The sequence below is a fragment of the Opisthocomus hoazin genome, chromosome Z (assembly GCF_030867145.1).
Source record: "Opisthocomus hoazin isolate bOpiHoa1 chromosome Z, bOpiHoa1.hap1, whole genome shotgun sequence".
NCBI lineage: Eukaryota > Metazoa > Chordata > Aves > Opisthocomiformes > Opisthocomidae > Opisthocomus > Opisthocomus hoazin.
Window position 1 is genome coordinate 77,146,609 of NC_134454.1, and position 22,950 is coordinate 77,169,558.

Consider the following 22,950-nt stretch of genomic DNA (forward strand, 5'->3'; position numbering starts at 1 on the left):
TATTGAAGCAGGTAAGGGAAACAGTGTACAGTAACAGTATTTTACCTTAGTCCCTATTGCTCTCAATCTGTAAATGACTCTGAGTGTTGGTACCTGAATCAGCTGACACAAAGAGTCATTTTTTTTGCTCTTTATGTTTTAGGAAGAAAGTAGTGATACTTCCAGTAATACACTAATGCCGGATTTTTTTTCTCTTGCAGATTATCAAGTGATCTGACATTCATGAAAGAAAGGAACAAAAATCTTCCTCGTGCATATGAATCCTTTAGGTAGGAAACTGGACTTGCATGTCCATGACTATGAAAGTCACTATGCGACTTTATAGTATGTCTACTATTTCATGACTATGCTATATATAAACAATATTTAAAATTATAGCAAGATAATGACTGTGGAGTTGGGCTTAGTAGTTGATAGAGATGAACTTCCATCATATTTCAAGAGCAATTTTCAAGTTCTAATGTAAATTCTAACTTTCAAACTCTTAAAATTTTACTCTTTACAGCTTATGCTTTTCTTGTCTGTAAAAGACTGCTATAAAGATAATAATCCTGAAATTATGGCTAAATATACAGACCACCAGGGAAGAAAATAGAATATTCAGGAGCCATGAGACTGGTAGAGGAAGATTGCTGTTGTTAGCTACATCATATTTTATTGGGAAAACAAAGGCAGTACAGGTGGTATTCAGAAAAGAAAAGAAAAAATAAATCTAGTAGGAAAGGATCAGTTTTCAGCTTTTGTTACATTTCTGGTAGGAGTGTGACCAAAGTACTTGATTGTTCTCTATCTGTAAAATAAGGATGATAGTGCTTTCTTCTTGTTGTCGTGGCTTTTCATGTCAGTTTAGACGGTGATAGTTTTAAAAAGTTTCAGGCTCAGTTTTGTAAAATCAATAGGAGTTCAGTGCATAAATACTTTGACGGAGAAGTGCTGAACTATTTGAAGAAACCAGGATTTCATGATTTGTCTTTTTCAAATATGACTTAAGTCTTTCAGACTGAGGACCACATCTCTACGGGTGAGAGAATTTGTTCATTCGTCATCACATTTTGACCACTAATCAAAGGAAGGACTGTAAAGGATCATTATAAGAAGGTATGTTTAAGAGAGAAATATAGGAAAAATACATTAGAAACCCTTATATAGGCTTTTCAGGTGAAATCTAGAAGAACTTGTAGGTGTTTCCAGTTTATGCAACAGAGAAATACGAAATGCTTGGTCCCAAGAAATTAACTGGACGTCTAGGTTCCCTTGCATAGCCAACAGCAGTAACTAAGCATCCTCACAAAGCACTCCGCAAAACCTGTGTGCTAAAAGTAGCCACCTGGAATCAGTCACAAGAAGTTCAGATCAGAGACATGTCTGTACTCCCTCCCTGTCTTCTCTGGAGCCTGTGCCTCTCCATGAATGCTGTACTGGGTGCCTGAGGGATTCAGAATTTGGAGACTTCCAATTAGGGCTCACTCAGAGAGGGAAGGCAGAGCTCTGCATGCACTGCACGTTGACAGCTTTTAATTTACAATATAATCCCAACCATCACTGTCATTCAGAAACACATCTAGTGACAGCGATGCAGAAATCTTTGTTAGGGACATGTGTCAGTGTTGACATTTGAGAACTCGGCGTGGGAAGGCAGACTCATGCAATGCCCACAGTATAGTTGAACGTGTGGCCAGTAGGATTCTGGATGGTATAGCAGACTGTCACATTCTTGCTTTATTCTGTTCTTTATTTGTACTTGGTTTCATACAGCTGTAGTTCAGCCTTTGGGATGGTAATGAACTGAGGTGTTTTGAGACTCATTAAACTGCCTTCCCCCAGGCCTGAAAGACTAACATTATTTATCATCATAGCTAGTGGGAATGTGAGTCCAGTTCAGTAGAGGTTGGTAAAGTATTGTCGGCTTTAGATTTCTTTAGCAGCACAAGCAAAGCTTGTGATAGACATAATGTCATTGCCAGCAGGTGCTATACAGTTATTCCCCTTCCTGCAAGCCCAAAAACATTGCAGATAGATAGAAAATTTTTCCATCTGTGCAGAACTGAGTAAAGACTTCTCTATCAATCTCAAGAAATCTGTCCATCAGCATAGGCAAGAAAGAGAGAGAAAAGAACGTAAGAACTAGAACTCAGTTAAGGCAAGTACGTTTTTCTCTCAACCCTGCTCCACAGCACCCGATTTCAGTATTTGTATTTAAATTTTAACTGCATCTAGTAGCATTATAATCACAGTTTTCAAACTTACAATTTCATAATATTATTAATTGTGGAATAGGATTATTTTACAGGAATATCTACCACTTCTGTGCATTCTAAAACCCCAAAATAATTTCCATTTCCATCAAGGCACACTGTTTTCTGCAGTGTGCAGCTGTTGAATACTATAAAACAGCTGTGTTAAAAGGAGAAAATGAACTATAATGTCAGAATGTAATAACTTTGTTGGAATTAAATCAAAAACTTCAAAAAGGAGGCATATGATATTTTCATTATCAGTTACTTAACCCTTGGTTTTGCCTGTCATTCCAGCAAATCAATGTCCACTGTGTCCCTTATAAAAGAATGCATTCAGTCCTAAAAGTGAGGCATTCCCTCACAGCGTGTTCAGTAGTGCTAGTTACCCTTTTATGAAAACATTTTCAAATCATAGATAGTGGACATGCACATTTGATACAGTTACAACAAAGCAGGCATTATTTTTTCTATTAAAGCAAGTATTTTTAAAAAATAAGACATCTCTCCAGAAGCCTTACAGATGATGCTTGAACCACAAATACTAAGCAACCATGGAAACATAAGCACTGGAACAAATGGAATATGGTTAATAAGCCTGGAGCCTCCTGGCCACTGCTCTGCTGCTGCTTACATTCCTTCAGAATACAATGCAAACTTCAGAATGAAGCTTTTCTAAGGTGCTTTTAAACATTTATGATCTTCAAATAAACAGAGGTTCTGATAATTCTTTAATGGAAAATATTCTGAAAGCATTAAATCCTGAATGTAAAATAGGACATCCAGCCATCGCGTGCTTCTGCACAGTTTTCTGTTAATAATTCAAGGTATTTAACTTGAACTGAAACACTGGCCTGTAAAGCATATATTGGATCTTGAAGTCCTCAGGTATCACAAACAACCGTATCGTATGTATTTCATAATAGATGAGACTACCTGGCAATACTAAATGGGATTTTTGTGTTTGGGAGACTATTCCAGAAACTCACTGCTGTGATGGTGACATTTTTCTCTAATCTTTGGAGCTAATTATGGCCATCTATTCTTGTTCCAGCATTTGCTACAGTTTACACATTCTAATTTTCCCTCTTTTGATGCTAATCTTCTGCTCTGTTTATAGAAGACAACCATCCTTGTGTGGAGCAAAAAGCCAATTCTTTGAATCACCATTATGAGACAGCCTCTGTGTCCCCTGCTCATCTTTGTAGCAGTGTTTTAAATCTGTTCTAAATAGGTTAACCTGGGGCTTTTTTTCCCCAGGTATAGGTGATCAGAACTGTACATAGAATTTACTCTCTGGCACTAATAGGTCCCATATTCCTCCCCTGTATCCTTCCTGTTCTTTTTCACAGCCACATTACAGAAGTGGTTCATGATCATCTAATTTTTTAAGAACAAGGGCTCCCCAAAAAAAAGACTTGGTTTTTAATTCATTAATTTCATTCTATCTCTATTAATTTGGTTCTTTAGGTCTTCAGTTTTGAAAATTATCCCTTATTTTCCTTGCAGAGTGCTCTAATACAGCTCTTTCTTGATAATGTTTTTCTCTTTCATCGTATTGACAAATGTCATTTTTTTACTCACTGTAATCAGTTGCTCTAATCAGTTGCTCTTATATGTCAATTCTTCACACAGAAAAGATAAAATAAAAGTAAAACAAAAAAAGCATGGTATCAGTTCCCTATAGGGAAGGATAGTATGAGTCTCAGTTTGAAAGTGCTGTATTTTGCAAATGTTCCAACTATTTTTAGAAATATTAAAATACTGTAAGTGGTATCATACGTACATGAAATAGTTACTGTTTAGAGTTCATTATTTCATCTTCTTGAAATGTGCCTTGCTCTTGCATGAGCTGGATGGCCTGTGCTCCGCATTATATAACACCAAGTTTTCAGCTCATTTCTGAAGTTAAACACTAACGATCGTGCCTGATGTTTGTTTACACTCATAAAATTTGCATGTGCTTACACAAAACTGGAATTTATATTTAAATGGTTTGCTCTCCACTGACTGTATAAACACAGATTGCGGCAAGTGAGTTTCAAACTAACCCAGATGCAATTTTGCAGCCTGTAGCTCAGTTAGCATGCCTGGATATTCAGAAGTGGTATATGGCCATGTAGCCAACTGTTGTTCTTCTCCACGTTGTCCACAGTAAATGTTTTAGACTCAATTAAATTAACTGATACTTCATTTGCCTTTGCACTTGAAACGCATTTGTATGCTGACAGATTATAGTTTCTTGATGCAGAAAATGAATTGCATAAAGAAAATTGAGTCATCTGATAAACCACAAAGAATTTCCTCAGCAAAGAGGCAGCTTGTTCCCACAGTGTGCTACACTGGATGGGTTTCAGGCAAACAAATACTTGTCAGATGTGCTTGGTAGGAGTGGAAAGCTAAGGTAAGGAGTTTCCTGTTTAGATAGTAAATTGTTCTTCTTCAGTTTCAAAGAGTGAGGCTGGCTACTGAGAGGCGAGTAGCCAGTCCCAGTCCCCATCTCCAAGCAGGAGGCACACTGGTAGGAGAGGTGGGAGGTTTGCGCTGCCGGAGCTCTGTCTTCCCCTCAGGCTGGGAAGCAGATGTAGCAGCAGCAGCAGGGACCGCTGGCCTGAGTTCCGAGGATATCTAGTGGTGCCATCCCACCCAGGCAGGGCCTGGGGCTCCACCGGCAGTGGCTTCCCACCCGCACCTCTGCAGTGCAGCAGGGCTCTGCCTCTACCCTTCGCAGGCTGAAGAACGAGGGGCAGTCGCATCCCGTCATGTGTTAAGCTACACCACTTTTCCCGTGGTTTCTTTTCTCTGATCTTGGCATTTCCGCTTTATTGCAAAAGCAAATGCAGTAAAAACAATGAATTGAATGCAGAGGAAGAGTACCGTTCTTCAGCTCAGGTGATCCTGAATTCGACATTGCCAGTCTCAAATATTCAGAAGTCATGGGATTGCCTCAAAAATCATAAACTTTTGGATGTTTTCTATTTGCCTTCTCTTTTCAGAACTTTCAGAGTTCAAATATGTTGAGCTCTTCTTTGTATCAACAGGGATTAAAGTGTGGTTTTTGTTACCAAAAGGCTGATTTCTCAGGTAAATTAATGAGTCTAAAAGTTAGAGCTTTAAGAAAAGCACCTAGTGTCCCAAGGTGCCAAATAAATATTCAAGATTTATTAAAGCCATGGAATTGTAATGCTGGCACTGCTAACCATTCAGAGAACCTTCAGGAAGATGTATTTACTGCTGTGTGATTCAGGTTTTTCTACTTCTGAAGTGCAACTGTAGGTGTTGCCGCACCTTTATGAGAAATAACAAGAATCAATTAGCTGCAATTCAGAAAGACTTTGATCAAGCAAAGTGATACGTATTACATGCTAAGCATTGTTATTGACTATTGCACGATGGCCTGTTTTTCAGTGAGCCCTTGAACGGACACCTCCTTCTGAGGAGAAGCAGACACCATGAAGCAGAAATTGACATCATCGGTGCAAATAATTTTGCTACTTGCTGTAACTGCAGTGGGTCTGACTGGTAAGTACAGCACTCTCTGAAACAGTTGTTTTTCTTTAAAACATTTTCTTTAGAAAAGTCTGAGGCTTTACCCAATCTATCCTTATGACCACTGGAGCCTATACATGTTTTAATTATTTTTTTCTGAAGTTTTTTATGGAATTTTTGAAAATGTCTTGAGTCCTCTTTTCTTTTTCTAGTATTAGTTTAATAATTATGTAGTGGCAATGATGAAAGGCATTCACTCCATCCCTACACTCACTACATACTTGTCACCTTCTTGGGAATTAGCATCATATGAATAGTAACACTATTAGAGATAATGATGGGGAACTTTAATGCAATAAAGGTAAGCTTAGGTTGAAAAGCCACATGCTTTTCATGTCAAAACGTATGTAAGTTTATGGTCTATGTTCTTGGTAGAAGTTAATGACAAGTATCATAGTGTCTTGGTTTACCCTGGCTGGCTGCCAGATGCCCACCAAAGCTGCTCCATCACTCCCTCTCCATCAGCTGGACAGGGGAGAAAAAATACAACAAAAGGCTCATGGATCAAGATAAGGACAGGGAGAGATGACTCACCAGTTACCATCATGGGCAAAACAGACTTCACTTGGGGAAACTGGTTTAATTTATCACCAGTCAAATTGGAGTAAAGTAATGAGAAATAAAAGCAAATCTAAAAAAAACACCTTCTCTCCACCCCTCCCTTCTTCCCGGGCTCAGCTACATTCCTGATTTCTCTGCCTTCTCCCCCTGAGCATCGCAGGGGGACGGGGAATGGGGGCTGTGGTCAGATCATCACACATTGTCTTTGCCGCTCCTTCCTCCTCACACTCTTCCCCTGCTCCAGTGTGGGGTCCACCCCATGGGAGACATGAACTATTCTCCATGAACTGCTCCAATATGGGTTCTTCCCACGGACTGCAGCTCTTCACAAACTGCTCCAGCATGGATTCTTCCATGGGGTGCAGTCCTTCAGGAACAGACTGCTCCAGTGTGGGTCCCCCACGGGGTCACAAGTCCTGCCAGCATCCTGCTCCAGCGTGGGCTCCTCTCTCCACGGGGCCACAGGTCCTGCCAGGGACGGGCTCCCCATGGGGTCACAGCCTCCTTAGGGCATCCCCCTGCTCCAGCGTGGGGTCCCTTCCACAGGCTGCAGGTGGAGATCTGCTCCACCATGGACCTCCACGGACTGCAGGGGCACAGCCTGCCTGACAATGCTCTGCTCCACGGGCTGCAGGGGAATCTCTGCTCCAGCACCTGGAGCACCTCCTCCCCTCCTTCTGAACTGGCCTTGGTGTCTGCAGAGTTGTTTCTCTCACATATTCTCACTCTTGTCATCTGCTGCAGTTGCTATTGCGCAAATTTTGCAGAATTTTTTTGTTCTCTGCATAACTATGTTATCCCAGAGGTGCTACCACCATTGCTGATGGGCTCAGCCGTGGCAAGCAGGAGGTCCGTCTTGGAACTGGCTGGCACTGGCTCTGTCAGACACAGGGGAAGCTTCTGGCATCTTCTCACATAAGCCACCCCTGCACACCCCCCCGCCACCAAAACCTTGCCACGCAAACCCGATACACATTGAATCACTGAATCATAGAATACCAGGTTGGAAGGGACCTCAACAACTATCTTGTCCAACCTTTCTTGGCAACAACACAGTCTAGACAATATGGCCCAGCACCCTGTCCAGCAAATCTTAAAAGTGTCCAGTGTTGGGGAGGTAGTCTTAACAGGAAATAATTCTTAAATGTATTGGGATTATTAGGCAATATTCAAATAACTAATGAATACATTCAGGTTTCTGATACACAAAATAGTCCATCCAGCCCATAGGTTCCTTCTTTTTGTCACTTGTCTTAACTGTAATTTACCCCAAATATGTGCAAGTAGTGGAATTTTGGTTCTATTGCAAAGTTGAAGGTGAAATTTAAGAGATAAAAATTTTGAATATTTTAGGAAAAACAAAAGGTCATACATTTACTTCCAAGATTTTTAATTTAATTTGGAGATAACTGTACACATTTGTGGTCAGGTAAAAATGAAATTTTCATTTGAAATAGAGAAATAAAACAATTTTAGTAGCTATTTTAGAAGTTTGAGATAAAATATATTTACTTTTCTGAAAGTTTTGACCCTTTTTCCTCACAGATTTATTTGCCAAATTCAGTCCATAGTTTCAAGTAATTTTATTGTTGTCAAACAAGCATTCCACGCTGAATTTATCATTCAGCAACAACAACAAAAAACATGGCCCAATTCTAATATAACTAGCTTGATTTCTGCACTTCCGTAGGTCAATCGTACCCCAGAAAACCTAAGATAATAAGGTGTCGTTCTCTAGAAAAGGAAACCTTTTCTTGTTGGTGGAAGCCTGGCTCGGATGGAGGACTTCCGACCAATTATACCCTGTTCTACAGCAAGGACAGGTAACAAGCGGTGCATGCGTATTCTGTAAGTGGCCAAGTGATGATTATGACAGAATGAGGGAATGGTAACATTAATTTATAAAGGTGTTTCTATGAATCCGTGTTAAACCTCAGATAGCCAGCAAGGACTCCATGACACGAGTGGCTTTCCCTTGCTGGAAGAAAATAAGAATAGTACCAGTGCTAAGCCTTCAGCCTGTGCCTGTGGAAACTCATCTGTCCTAAAATGGTCTAAAGACATGCAGGGAGAGGTGCCGTTTGTCCACCTTGCCAGGAGGCACGCAGCTTTTAGCTGGATGGCGTGCTTCTCTGAGGGGGGGAGCGTCGAGGCCCCATGGGGCCATGCGGGTCCCGTGGGGCAACAGGGAGTCCCAGGTCCCACCGCCGCCAGGCTGGGGGCAACAGCCTTGGGCATCAGTCCCCTCTGTGGGGATGGGGGCAGGCTGAGGCCGGGCTGGGCCAGGACATCAGCCCGTGCGCTGGGGTTGGCGCAGGTGTCCCGTGGCAGAGATGGGCAGGGCTGTGGAGACCTGGGGAGCAGCCCTGCTGCAGAGGGCTGGAACGGGGACCGGGGACCCAGGCAGCACGTGGGGAGGCCCTGAGAGGGCTGGACAGGAGCAGTGGGGGCTGGTGGAGCCCTCAGGGTCCTGCTGAAGAGCTCTTCCATCGCCGTGCACAGCAAACCCCCATCTGGAGAAAATCTAGAGAGAATCTTTGCTTCCCCTTCTGGATTTGTAGCCAACCTCACGTTTCCCAAAATGGAGTGAAACCAGATGTAGGTATTGCATCTCAAAAGTTACTGTTTTTGTAAGGTCTGTGACTCCCTCATCCTGTTTAAGAATAAGATGAGCGTGTGGTTAGCAACTTCGCTTAAGCTGTGCTTCTTCGTATAACTGCCCCTTCTTCCTGAAAACAAGAGGTCTCAGAACAGGACCAAGTAAGCAGGGAGGCTCAGAGATTGAATTTGTTTGAATAAATCCAGTGAGGTTCAGAACAGATAAGGTAAAGCCTCAGACTTCCCTGCTTCAATTAAATAAACTCCAAGTAATTTGGTAAACTCCAAGCAATTTGGTAATTTGGTAACTTAATTGATGAGGAAAGATGCAGCCTTTAATGAAGTTACCACACTCAACAATGATCTGAGAGCTTTTATTTTATGAAGGTCCAGATATTTCAATCTTGATCAAAGCAGAAATTTTAATGAACATTTCACGTCATACCTATCACAGTCCTGCTTAGGGATAGGCAGGAGTGCTTCTCCATCTTATTAAATCTGCTGAACTCCAGACACTGCCAAGCACTGCAGATCTGGGCCATGGTTGCCTTTCTTAGCTCATTGTCTCTCAGGTTCAGTCCTCGTACTCCCATCTTTTCTTTGTGAACTGGGACAGTGCTGCCTGGAAACCAAGAGACCTTGTTATTGGCAGTGCATAAAGCGTAACTGTGGGACTAAAGCACATCCTTGAACCATCTCAGCTGGTGCTTTGGGTTTGTGCAGCTCTTCACACCTGGGATATGCTCAGAGTACATCACCCAGTCCAGCTTAATAGTTGAGTACAAAACAATCCCTCTCCTAAAAAAGCTGAATGCTCATAACAGATAAGAGATCATAAATTAATCAAAGATTTTTTGCTGAGAGAGTTGTGATGATGATCGTGTTAAAAAGCAGGTAAATTAACATCTTGCCGAGAACAAAATCTCTGCCATCGGGCCCATGAGGTTACTTTCCAGGGGAAATATGTACAGAAGACATTTAGCAACTTTTCTTCTTTAGTCAAAGTGAATGTATTTTGTTTGCCTTTACTTGCTTTTAAACATTTTCAAAAATTGCCTTGTGCTGTCTCTGGAGACTTCTCTTGCCATTCTTTCATCGACATATTCCTATGTATAAAAGGGGATAAAAGCATTTGTCCTGAACAACTGCAGTAAAAATAGCAATGAAGCATTTATGGTAATAGCATTCAACACTCACCAAAATGTTTCACAGAGGTGGGATTATATGTAGGTTTAAAGTTAAACATTTCAAATTTCTTTGCTAAACCTAGGCCATTACTAGAATATTATCTGCTTTGCCTCATTTCCTAAACTTTTAACTTTTTAAATCATTTTATTTCAGTGAAGAAAAAATCTATGAATGTCCAGACTACCGAACATCAGGTCCCAATTCCTGCTACTTTGATAAAAACCACACTAATCCCTGGACAACATATAATATCACTGTAATGGCAGTGAATGAGATTGGAAGTAACAGCTCAGATCCTCAGTATGTGGATGTGACCTCCATAGGTAAAAAGAGAAGAATGAAATGGAAAACAAACTAGTTGGAGATGTATGTGGTTTTTAATCCCAGAACAAGTAGTGGTGAAAGATTTCTTTCCTCATGACGTGAAACTTGCTATGGAGGAGTGTTTATCTACAGATGATCTAAAATATGCATATTTAATTTATGTGAAAACTGCATTTTACTTATAAATTAAGTAACTACATATTTTATTGTCATTTTAACTTTGGCTGACAAATTGCCTTCGGTTTCTAGTTATCTCCAATACGTCAATAAAACTCAATGACGGTTTTCCTAGCGCTGCAGATTATAAAACTTTCAAATGAGGTTAAGCTATCTAAATTTTTCATATGTAAACATTTTTCTGGGTGCTGGCATTGCAGTCTTGGGGGAGATAAAATAACTGCCTGAGCACTCTGCGGGCTTTTTGTAGTATTTCATATTCCTAACTCCGTTCTGCCTTCTGCATACACATCATCTACACATTGTAACGATAAATGTACTTAGTCTTTTTAGCTATGAAATACCTGACATTTTAATTTTGCAAGAGTGGCCTAATGAAATTATGATTTGCATTTCCTTAGCCTGACAAATTCGGAGTAAAGTCTAATATTTGCTGATACTCTGGTAAATCAATAGCCAGTTAAAACTTATTAGGGAGAAAGGAAAAAAAAAAAGGCTGTTGTACTATTCCCTTGCAGAAGTGCTGAATGCTCTGAAATTAATGGGATGAAATAGAAAACCATAAAGCAGGGGTGTTTTTTGAGAGAAAATTAAATCATTAATGGCAGACTTTTCATTTGTACAGTTCAGCCAGATGCTCCTGTGAACCTCTCTCTAGAAACAAAAGCATCTTCTAGCATAATGTACCTTTGGGCAAAATGGTCTCCACCTCCATTAGCTGATGTCAGCTCTAATTCACACGTATATCACTATGAACTACGACTAAAACCTGAGGAAAAGGAAGAGTGGGAGGTAATGGAAAAATATATTTATTGTATACATTCTCTTTTCAGTGAGTTCTCTTGTCTGGATCTAACCGGTATTGTAAAATTTTTAGTTTCTATAAGGATAGAAAAATTAGTGTAACCAAATCTGAATAAAGAAAAATACTGTAGTGGTTCATAGATACAGTTAAGTTCAACGTATTTGTATAATTGTCCTAATGTCATATACAAAAAAAACCTGTTTAGTCCAGTGATAGAATACTTACCTGTAATTTTCGTCAATGGGTCTGTTCCCAAGTGCCATGGTAAGAGAATGCTCAGTTCACATAGTTTAAACCAGATCAGGATCAAAGCAGTTTGTTGATTTATTAAGATGCAATTAGCAAGCAATCAGTTAATTATGCAGTCGAGGTCAGTATCAGCAATACCACAGATAAATCATAATACTGGGCACTTAAAAATGTCGATAGACACCTACAAATTTATAATCGCACTTCTGTAGCTAGTCCCAGCAGTATGCTATATACCAAAATTCCCTTCTCCCAGGAAGAGCACGTTACAAGTACACCCCACCCTCCTGGGAGCACAAACTGCCCTGTTTACACCCACTGCTGCAGGAGACTTGGGTGCTTTACCTTAACGGGAACCCGCATCCCTTACTGCAGTCTCCGAAGGCAGACATCAGCCCGACGGCACCCACACGCTCACACGCATACACCCAGGCGCGGGTTCCTGCCTGCCGCAGCCCGCGCTGTCTGGAGTGCAGCTACGCACAGCGTCGGGGAGGGAGGCTGCTCCCCCGGGTCCAGGCAGAGGTCATGGCGCTGGCAGAGCAGCTTCCGATAGCACCAAACCACACTTCAGCTGCTGCCAAAGTTCCCAGCCTCCCCCCAGCTATTACAAATTTTCATGCTTTAATACTGCTTTTCAGGCTAAACATTTTTGTTTCAGAAGTCTCTCAGTTGTTCCCTAACTACTGTTTAACTGGGCTGAGTGTCATCATCACCTTCCTCTTCAGCATGGTCAGCTGGGGTCAACACCCCTCTCAGAAAGTTCAGAGTGTCCCACTCGGACGCGATTTCCATTGACATTCCCAGCTGCTGGTGTTTTGCTGGGAGTGGGCCACGGTACTCCCACAGCTGAGACACCAGGATGAAATGTCATTCTTAAAGTCGTGGTCAGATGGCCTCAGCGCTACCTGAATTGTTGATGTTAATGATGGAGAAAGCTTTGTGTCTTGAAAGACTTCTGAAGAGAGATTCAAAGGGCCTGGGGAAGCCGCTTAATACTAAGTGCTAAAACTGGCTGCTAAGAAGCATCACACAGAGGGTTTACCTGTGACTTGGACTACCTTCCTTGCATTGTGGATCTGATGCAGTGCTAACTTGTAGGAAGTCTACAATTAAATACATTCCAGAGTATCAGAATCTCAGAATCTTCAGTCCCTGCCTTTGCTTCTTTGTAATTCACATCTTATAAAATACCCGACAGAAACCCTCGCCTTTCAGAAGTCAGTGACACAAGCCTACTCCTTTATGGTTTCTTTATTAAAATGCCCCAATTCTTTATTATTTTTCCAGTCCATTTTCTTTTCCAGACGATATCTGTTGGAGTACAGACACACTACAAAGTGATGAGGTTACAAGCTGGGGTGAAGTATGTTGTTCAGGTCCGCTGCGTGTTAGACCTTGGAGAATGGAGTGAGTGGAGCTCCCAAAGACACATTCGGATCCCCAATGGTGAGTGGATGATTGCTGTTCTGTTAATTGTTTTTGAATTCTGGCTGGTTCAGTGTTACAAAAGGTGCCTAAATGGCAGCCCTGAAAACCCAGTTCCTCACACAGAGACTTCCTGGCGCTGGAGGAACAGCTTCGTGCATCTTACCGTACTTTGTGTGTAATTGTGTATTCAGTCTTGTTGATCCACTCAGGATCCTCTGCTGAAACTATGACAAGCAGGCTGGGATTCACTAGGAAGTCACTTCTGATACAGATGTGCCTAAATAATTTGTTTTTCCTGTCCCTCTATTTAAAGATCACGTTGATTTCATCTGTAGCTGCAGATAACGGGTCATGGGAATTATGCCACAATCATTTGCTTATTAGTAACTGGACCAAAAGCACTACCATGTCTAACAGAGCAGAACACTTGCAGCTACTATCACGTGGAAATAATGACCTGTGTTTTGTTGGGTTTGAGCGGGCACATCAAATATGCACAACATCCTGTCTTCTTGTCAGACACTTTAGCCAGGTTGTCTCAAATCTTCTTCTCCCGTCACTAATTGTATTGTTCATTATTTGACATGGATATTGCTGAAGTACTGTTAATAGAAAAATATTTTTTGATGTCCCATTTTCAGATCTGCCTTAGGCAATTAGAAATTTGGAAAATCAATGTCCCGTCTCTAAATAGTAGAAAACATACATTATTGATGTAATAGGACCATATTTTGCCACAAATACATAACTGCAAAAGTTGCAGTCATTTCAGGGTTTTGACTAGCATCATCCTATTCAAAATTTAAGCATTTTCCTCTGCCCTACTCTAAGTGCTTTGCCTGAGTCTATAAAAACATGATAGGGAATCCAAATAATTGTAAGTAACTTGGCAGCAATCAGGCAAGCAGCCTGAGTACTGAGCATAACGTCACTTTACAAGGAAATATGAGAGCTGCTTCTCAGTGTCTTTGGAGTCAGTTCAGCATAGGTACTTCAGCAGAGAATTACTGGCAAGGACATGAACAAATGGGGAAACACTTATGTTCTTCATTTTTTCCTGTAAAAGCCAAAACAAACGACAGCATATTTTTCAAATGATCAGAAGCATCTTAAAACACATTTTTTGAAGAAAAAGTGGTTTCTGTAGAAAATAGATTGCATAGCCAAGTGTATTTTAAATCATTTTATAGAACCTACTGTGACAGTATTTGAGCACCTGTTATCAGATCTGGGAGCAGAGAAGAGCCACAGCCAGGGAACTAAAACACAGTTCCGCAGCTGCAGCAGGAAAATATTTTGAATCCAGGTCAAAGTAGCAGGCTGCTGCCCTAACCACCGAAATGTCCCTCCTTTCCTATGCTAATATGAAGCAAAACTTTTTCTTCTCTTGTAGAAAGAAAAGTATTTTCCTGTGGTCTGCTTGACATTGCTTTATGAATTCAGGGTTGACTTAATGCATTAAAGTTACTAATTAGTTCATTTCTTTATCTCTCACAGGAGAGTCACCTCCTGAAAAGCCTAGAATAATAAAATGTCGTTCTCCAGAAAAGGAGACATTTACTTGTTGGTGGAAACCTGGTTCGGATGGAGGACATCCTACTAACTACACTTTGCTTTACAGCAAAGAAGGGTAATAAACTGTGTATAATTATTTGGTCTTTTATCGGAAGGATCTGGAAAATCAATCCTGATGGGTTTTGCATTTAGGAGATGTCATTTTCCATAGCACATGCTTTTGTCCAAGTGGCACGTTGTGGAATAGCACTAGCAGCAACATTTTCATCCTTTCATTTTCAACCTTTCATTTAAGTTTGAAATAGGATCTTTTTATAATGTCAGGTTTTTCAAACTTCCATGAATTCTTCTGCCTTGAAAGACAGACTGCCTTGAAAGTTGCCATGGCGCATCAACTGCATAAGAGTACACAATACAAATGCACAGTCCTGTAGCTCTTCAGCCACACAGCCCAAGATATAAAGCTTTCCAAAATGACTAGATATTAAAATTTTCATCTTCTGATAATGCTTATTTTGCACAAGTACTCATAGGCTGTGAATGCCTTCTGGCTTCTGCAGAAATCTTGGTCCTGGAACTTAGATCAAGTACTAAACATCCATTGTAAAGGAGTGGTCAATATTTTGTTTGGGTCCTGTGAACTATTTTTGGTTCACCCAGCACTGCTCAGCCTTGCACGGACCTAACTGGATGCGAAACGCTGTAACTGTCAGCTGAGAGCCAGCTCTTAGTGGAAAAAGGCAGACAGTGGTCCAGCCAGCCAGGGCAGAGTGTGAGGTCCCCATCCACAATTTCCTCTTTTGTTATTGTGCATCTCAGAGGAGCGTGGAAACAAGTGCTGCACACTCAACTTTCTCTTCTATCCCTCCTCCCTTTGGCAAGCTTGGGAGTGGATTTGGAGGACAGGTGCAAAGTAGACTTTTTTGAAGAACAGGGATTGAAAGACCTAAATAGATTCTGAAAGCATGTTAATGTAATATGTAGAACTCATGTAAGTGTGAAATGAACATTGGAAATACTCACATTTTAACAGATGGGTTAGAAGACTTCAGCAATCACTTCTGCTGGCTCTCTGGAACCTGTAAGGGCTATGCAGTGGACAATGGCATTCAGAAACGCAAGAGCTGCACTCTACTAGTCCACTAGTCTACTAGTTGCATCTACAGCAGCCTGAATTGTTCAGGTGTTGTAGTCTTTATTTTGGAGGGAAAATGCTTACTTACAGTCTCTGGAATTGTCCAGTGACTCTTCAGTCTGAAAGCAGTTTTCTGATCTTCTTCACATTGCCAGACATGAAGAATCTGATCTAGCCGTAAATAGTGCTGAACTATTGGTAACCAAAGTCAGGTGACTTAGTCTGTGTGACCTAATCACTGTGATCCTTTCATTTCAGAGAAGAACAAGTTTATGAATGTCCAGATTACAGAACTGCGGGCCCCAATTCGTGCTACTTCGATAAAAAGCACACCTCTTTCTGGACCATATACAATATTACTGTGAGGGCAACTAACGAAATGGGAAGTAATGTCTCTGATCCTCATTATGTGGATGTGACTTACATAGGTAAGAGATAAAATTATTTTCTCTGGAACCAAATTAATTCAAAATTATGGGTTTTGACACAAGAATTTTAATTCCAGCTCTTTTTATATACCGTATTATATCCAAGTTAAAAACTTGTAAGAACAAATAAGATCTTGTCTGGTGTAATAATAAATCAATATTCATCCCTTTACCATTTTATTTTCAAAGGAAGCCTAAAACTGCTAAAAGCTTTAAAACTGCATTCAGATAACCATCTATTGGTTTTCCAGTCAAGCCCTCAAAAACATCATCCAGCTAAAATCTTTTTCCACTCTACCAGCAACTGAAATAAAATCGATCTTTTAACTAATAATACTTAAATTTGATTACCTAAAAGCAGTTTCCAGACCCAAGAGAAGCTGAATTAGTGCATTTTATAGCAGTGTGCTGATAATCTTTTCTCTCAGACTTTTTCCGCAGAGTGACTGTGGACAATTATTTAGGTTTTGGTTTTTTTTCTAAGGGAACGAACATTGTCACTGATAACCATTTTGTTATCAAGGATCTGGCTGCCAGAAGTCTGGCAACAGGAAAAGGGCTCCTGAAGGAAAGGCTTTACATTTTGCCTCCACGCCCTGACTACTTACTTGATGAAGCTTTGCATCAGACAGTGGTAAAATACACGGATGATATGCAGAAGCTCTACCTTTGAACTGGGGAAGTGGCAAGCCTGACTGTAGCAGAAACCTGTGTTCCATTTTGGTTTATTTTTGAGATATAGACAGGGCTTTAATATTATTGGGGTTTTTTATTTGTAAACATCCTTAGGTATGCATGTGAGGATTATGCTGTTGTATTTTCTCAATGTAAAAGATGAGGGTGGAGTCAAGTTTCATCAGCTACATCTGTGTTTTCAGCATTCCTAGATGTATATGCCAACTTTGATAAGATTGTGGTAAAACACAACTTTCATAACACAACATTAAAGATGTTAAGTTTGAAATATAGTTTCAGGGAAAAGCAACAATAAATGGTGATATAAGAAAAAAAAACTGCTGGTGATATATGATTAAGGCAAATCTCAGCGTGAACTCAACATATTCACTATTCTTCAGCTTTTTCTTCAAATTCATAAATTCGTGCTTACTTTGTCAGGAAACTCATGATCCCTGTATTCCACCACCAGTTCTAAATTACTAGACACAACGGAGGTGACAATGCACCACTCAAACAATTTTGTATTTCTTCATAAGATGCAAGGAAAAAATAATTTAGACTCTTATTGTCAGTTCTTTTATTTTAACAGTACAGCCAGATCCTCCTGTGAATGTAACTCTGGAATTAAAAAAGCCAATAAATAGAAAACCGTATCTGGTCTTGACATGGTCTCCACCTCCACTGGCTGACGTCAGATCTGGATGGCTTACCCTTGAATATGAGTTGCGACTAAAGCCTGAAGAAGGAGAGGAATGGGAGGTAAGGATGTTATAAGTTTTTGCTAGATGATGTTTTCTGATCAATCAGAGTTTGTCAGCTCGGTCCCGTGCCTGAATGTAATGAAGCAGGCGCACTGGATAGCTCATCATTTTTCAGAAGTGTCTGTGCAATCTACGATTTCCCACTACGAATACTGGTATCTCAGATGCTGTTGTATGATAGCAGGTGATAAAGTACTTATTTTTAATTGTGGCCATTATATATTAATCGTATTGGCATTACAGTTTAAATTGTTTGTTCTCATTTAGTCAGGTTTCTTCTGTGATAATTTGTTCTTAACCACAAGTACTTCTTAGGCGACAGAAAGCTCAGTGACATTATGTAAAATAATTTAAATTGTACAAATAGCCATTAGGTGATGGTTGTCATGGCCACATAATAATAACTGTCTATAACCACAATCTGCTACTGAAACAACTTGGCAGCAAATTAAAGTCTCCAGATACTGGTATTTGGCTGCATCCCCTTCTTGTCTGCTGCAACACTTCCCAGCCATCTCTGTATCTCCTCCTTCCTGCGCCCTGCCACTGCACTTCCCAGCCCCCTGGCCACTGCAGGATCCACTTTTTATTACCATGTGCATTTCCACCAACTCCACATTCCTTCTTTTCTCTCTCCATTTACTTCCCCCATCTCTGTTTCTTACCTCCTCCTCCTCTGACCATTTGAGTTCCTACCATTACACAGTTCCTCCCTGTTTGCTGTATGCTCGTGATGTGTTTTCATAGTAGTTTAAGTTGCACGATATACCAGAGCCAGACCTCATTCCCACTGAATTATCTTAAAAAGCTGAACTATAGAAATAAAAAATATCTACCATTACTCATGCCTGCATAACAATTACTAGGAAGCTATCCAGACTTGTTCTATATTCCCAAGACTTAAACCTAGCTGTGATTTTCACAGAAAACTGTCTCCATTTTATATGCATTTTGTGATTTTTGTTTAATTTCCAGACTATTTTTGTTGGACAGCAAACACACTATAAAATGTTTAGTTTAAATCCTGGAAAGAAGTACATGGTACAGATTCACTGCAAACCAGACCACCATGGATCATGGAGTGAATGGAGCTCAGAAAAGTATATCCAGATCCCTACTGGTGAGTGGCCAGGCAGCCCTTCAGTAATTGTTATTACATGGAAAATTCATGTAAGACTTTTGCTGGGTGTTTGTGGCACCCATGCAAATTGACATCCCATAGTTTCCCTAGGACAGGTAAAAATATCATTGCTAAGGCAAATTAATTCTCCGCGTCCCTGCACCATAACCAGTTAGCTTTCCCCTTTGTTACTTTTTGGAATGAAGAAGATGAATCAACTTTGTTACTTATTTAAACCACGTCCTTTCTGTTTATTGCCTCATTTGTTCTCATGATGGTAGTTTTTAGTTAAAAGAACACAGGTAACTGCATTAAAGCTGCTATATAGACGACAAAAAGTGACTGCCTTCAGACAGTAACTGCTCTTCATTACTCTTTATCTGGAATTAATTTGAAACAAACACCTCAATGTAAAAAGTGTTAAGTTACAATAGAAATCCTTAAAAATATCTAGGCATAGATAATTTAACCCACCATTCAATTAATTGTGTAGTATGTATTTGATAATGAAATTACTACAGTAGTGGCATAATTGGGTTTGAACTTAATTGCTATAACTGGCTATGACAAAATTTCCCTCTTCATACATTTTTGTATCATTTTTCTGAGAGAGTTTATTTCCTGCACAGTGCCATTAATGACAAGTATATTTATTATCATATATTACAATGATTGTTGAGATCTGTCTATTCTGGTAGAGGCCTCTAGATTCAATACCAAATTGGGCAGTTTAGACCAATTTTTAAAATAAATGTAATTTGAGACTTTTTTTGCATGCTGACTATGCATATGCTAGATGTGTGTCTTTAAATAATTCTGTTTGTTTCCTAGACTTTAGAGTAAAAGATATGGTTGTGTGGATCGTTGTTGGTGTCTTGTCGTCTCTTGTGTGTTTAATCATGAGCTGGACGATGGCTTTGAAAGGGTACAGGTAAGTCACCAATTTCACAGTTGCATGGAGCTGAAAATCTCAGCAAACGTTTCAAAAATAGACTTCTAACATTTGATTCAACTTCCTGTAGGTTTTGTGTTTGTTTATACACTATAAGTTACAGGTATTTGACTTTATACTTGCAACTGATAAAGAGGTATTTCTGTTCTTTAGGGAAATCAGGCTAAATTCTCAGTTGGTAAAGACATGTCTCTGTTAGATCTGACCATGGTTAGCCATGAAAGTATTCAGCATACATCATCTGGAGTACCCCTGCTCCTGTAGAAGATACGCCTTTTGTTTTCAGCCTAATTTCCTAAAGAAAACAAGGTTATATTATCAGGTTGTCTTTCTGCTCATCTGTCTGTCAATTCCCCAAATAATTTACTGGAACACTGGCTAATTTCAGTCAAATCTGAGAGAAAGATGTCACAAAAATTACCACTTCTGTACAAGTCGTGCAAAAAATACTGGCTGAGTAGAAGAATGAGATAGAAACTGTTGATGAAAAAGCTGCCGGAAGTCATTCATCACAAATCCTGTTTAGTAGTAGACAGCTGACATGTACATGCAAGCCCACTAGTCCTCCTAACTGTGCCCCACACAGCTGTTTCGTGGCCAATGATGAAGTTACAGTGATGCTAGAGAACTGGACGTTAAGGGACAAAGGACAGTAGAAGGACATTATCAGTGTTACTTTTTCAGTTGAACCACTTTCGTACTGTTCTCTTTCTCATAAATACATCGAAGGATAACTTATGAACTGTAATCGTATTTGTAAATTACCTGGCTTGAGAGTGGACAGGAAACAGAGATCCGACAGGGAGGTATCAGATATGGCAGAAGTGTTTAAAGTGTCAGTCACAGTCTGAGGAAACGGGAGAACAAATAGAGAGATAGGGCCCATACTTACACCTTGTGTGTTTCTTCTGTATTTTTAGAATGATAGCCTTTATCCTACCGCCAGTTCCGGGACCGAAGATAAAAGGCATAGATACACATCTGTTAGAGGTGAGTACCACTGATAACAACAAAAGAATTCACCATTACTTACTTTTCCAAATTATGTACTAGCAAACATGATTGCCATAATAAAGTACAAAACAGCTTCAATTAATATAATCAACATTAAAAATAACGGACACTTTCAAGTTGATCGTGTGGAGGGCATGTTTGAGACAGAGGCGTGCCTCGCGCTACTCGTAGGAGGGTGTTTGGGAAGAGCCGTTTGTGGCCGAATCTGTTCCCTGGGATGCCACAAGAGCCAATGCCTGTGTCATCTTCCTGGTAGCTCTTATGGAAGTTGCTCTCCACAGTCTCTTGCTGTGCTGAGGAGACCGGACATGGCTGCTCTGTTGTTCTACTCCATTTCTTTCTTGTTAAACCCATGAGACCAGTACCTGCCAAAAGCTCCCCAGTCCTCCCATTTTAGAAACATGAATTCTGGGATTGTGTCGCCCCACTGAGGGAACTCGAGAAATTTTCTTCTATTCTTCCACTATTTTCTGCAGCAGTAGAAATCCAGTTTAGCTTTAGTGATACAACTATTAAAGTATTTGTATATTAAATATGTAGATTGTTCATAATTGTTCTAGTCAGATAAACCCAAAAGCTAACAGTGTAAAAATGTATCTTCTTTATTACGCCCTTAGACAGGAAAATCTGAAGAATTATTGAGTGCCCTTGGTTGCCATGGTTTCCCTCCAACATCAGACTGTGAGGAACTACTGATAGAATATCTGGAGGTAGAGGACAGTGAGGATCAGCAACTCATGCCCAGCCATGACAATGGTCGTCCCAGTAAAAATGCAAAAATGATACCCAAGGAAACAGACAGTGACTCAGGCCGAGGCAGCTGTGATAGCCCTTCTCTGCTTTCTGACAAGTGCAGGGAGTCCCACGCCTTTCCATCAACACTTCACACACAAGGCGTAAGAGACCTTCAGGAAAATAAACGAGGACAAAGGAGCTGGGAAACTCAGTGTATAGCCTCGGAACAGAAAATACTCCTGTTTAACAATGAGAGCACAAAATCGTCCACATGGCCTGCAGCTCAGTTACCTAATAATCAGCCTCCTGTGTTTGCCTACCACAGTACTGTAGACGCACATAAGATAACACCAAGTACCACAAACGTGAACGTTGCACCAGTTTTGGTGGGAAATGAAGAAAAGCATCAATCACAATATCCTACCATGGAAAATGTCCACGATGACATGGAAAAGCAAAGAGAGATTGAGAATTTGCATTCTAAAACTGCCCAAACCACAGTGCAGGTCAAACAAAACAGACCTAATGACAAGTCACCTTTTTTGAATCCTAGACTAATGGATTACGTAGAAGTTCACAAAATCAGACAAGATGAGGAGCCAGCAGTGTTACTGAAACATAAAGAAAATAATGGAAAGACTGAAAAATACATTGTTCCAGGAACCAACAAAGAATATACCAAGGTCTCAACAGTTGTTGACCATAATATTCTAGTATTAATGCCAGATTCACGCATCCAGCACATGCCTGTGTCTCAAGAACCTGCAATGGAAATGTCTCAGAACCTTCAGCAAGGTCAAGCTGAGAAAAATATGAGCTACTGTCTGACAGTTCCAACCGAGTGCAAAAGAGAGACCAGTGGATCAGAGTACATGGATCCATCTTCCTTTATGCCCTCCTTTAAATAAGTAGTAGACAGCACAGTACATACTTAGCAGTTATGTACAGTAAAACACAACCACATAGTAAATAGTTCCTTAAAAAAGCGTAGCCTCCTATGTACATTATACAGAGAATAAAATAAACTGTGGGTTGAGGTAGTAATTGTGGAAGTAAGCCTTGGATCGTTAACATGTTTCCAACACAGGAAAATGAGGAAATGGGTGTTATCTGCCATGAAAAATACCTTGTAAACTAATTACTCAGCTCTGCAGAGCTTCTATTAATTGATTAAACCCGAGGGAATATGTAGATTTAACAACGATGAAAATTGTTGTGGGTCAGTCAGTACACCACAGTGATCTGCGCAGTTCCCAAATCAGATAAATCATTGCAGAACAGCATTCTGGTCTACAATGTATTTTCTTCTGAATGCATTCTGACACTAGATTAAGTTTTCTTTATATTTTTTCTCAATCCTTAAGAAAACATGAGTTCTTATATGTGACAAATCATATATAAAAGAGAATATATTCAGCAAATTACAGTAAAATAACAAATTTTTCTAAATAAATTTTTGCTTGGTTTCAATGTGACAGAAAACTTTGCATCCCATT

The 22,950-nt window shown here is 40.1% G+C and overlaps 1 protein-coding gene across 1 annotated transcript; it reads left to right on the plus strand.

Annotated features, from left to right (window-relative positions):
- Nucleotides 1-214: 214 nt before the first annotated feature.
- On the plus strand, nt 215-22,725 carry PRLR (prolactin receptor). The gene is made up of 14 exons (XM_075410683.1): nt 215-269; nt 992-1,098; nt 5,643-5,756; nt 8,035-8,167; nt 10,284-10,453; nt 11,257-11,423; nt 12,993-13,134; nt 14,614-14,746; nt 16,025-16,194; nt 17,462-17,631; nt 18,609-18,753; nt 19,585-19,684; nt 20,626-20,695; nt 21,337-22,725. Exons 3-14 carry the CDS (start codon nt 5,687-5,689, stop codon nt 22,360-22,362), a joined length of 2,496 nt encoding a protein of 831 aa, XP_075266798.1. The 5' UTR covers nt 215-269; nt 992-1,098; nt 5,643-5,686; the 3' UTR covers nt 22,363-22,725.
- The last annotated feature ends 225 nt before the right edge of the window (nt 22,726-22,950 follow it).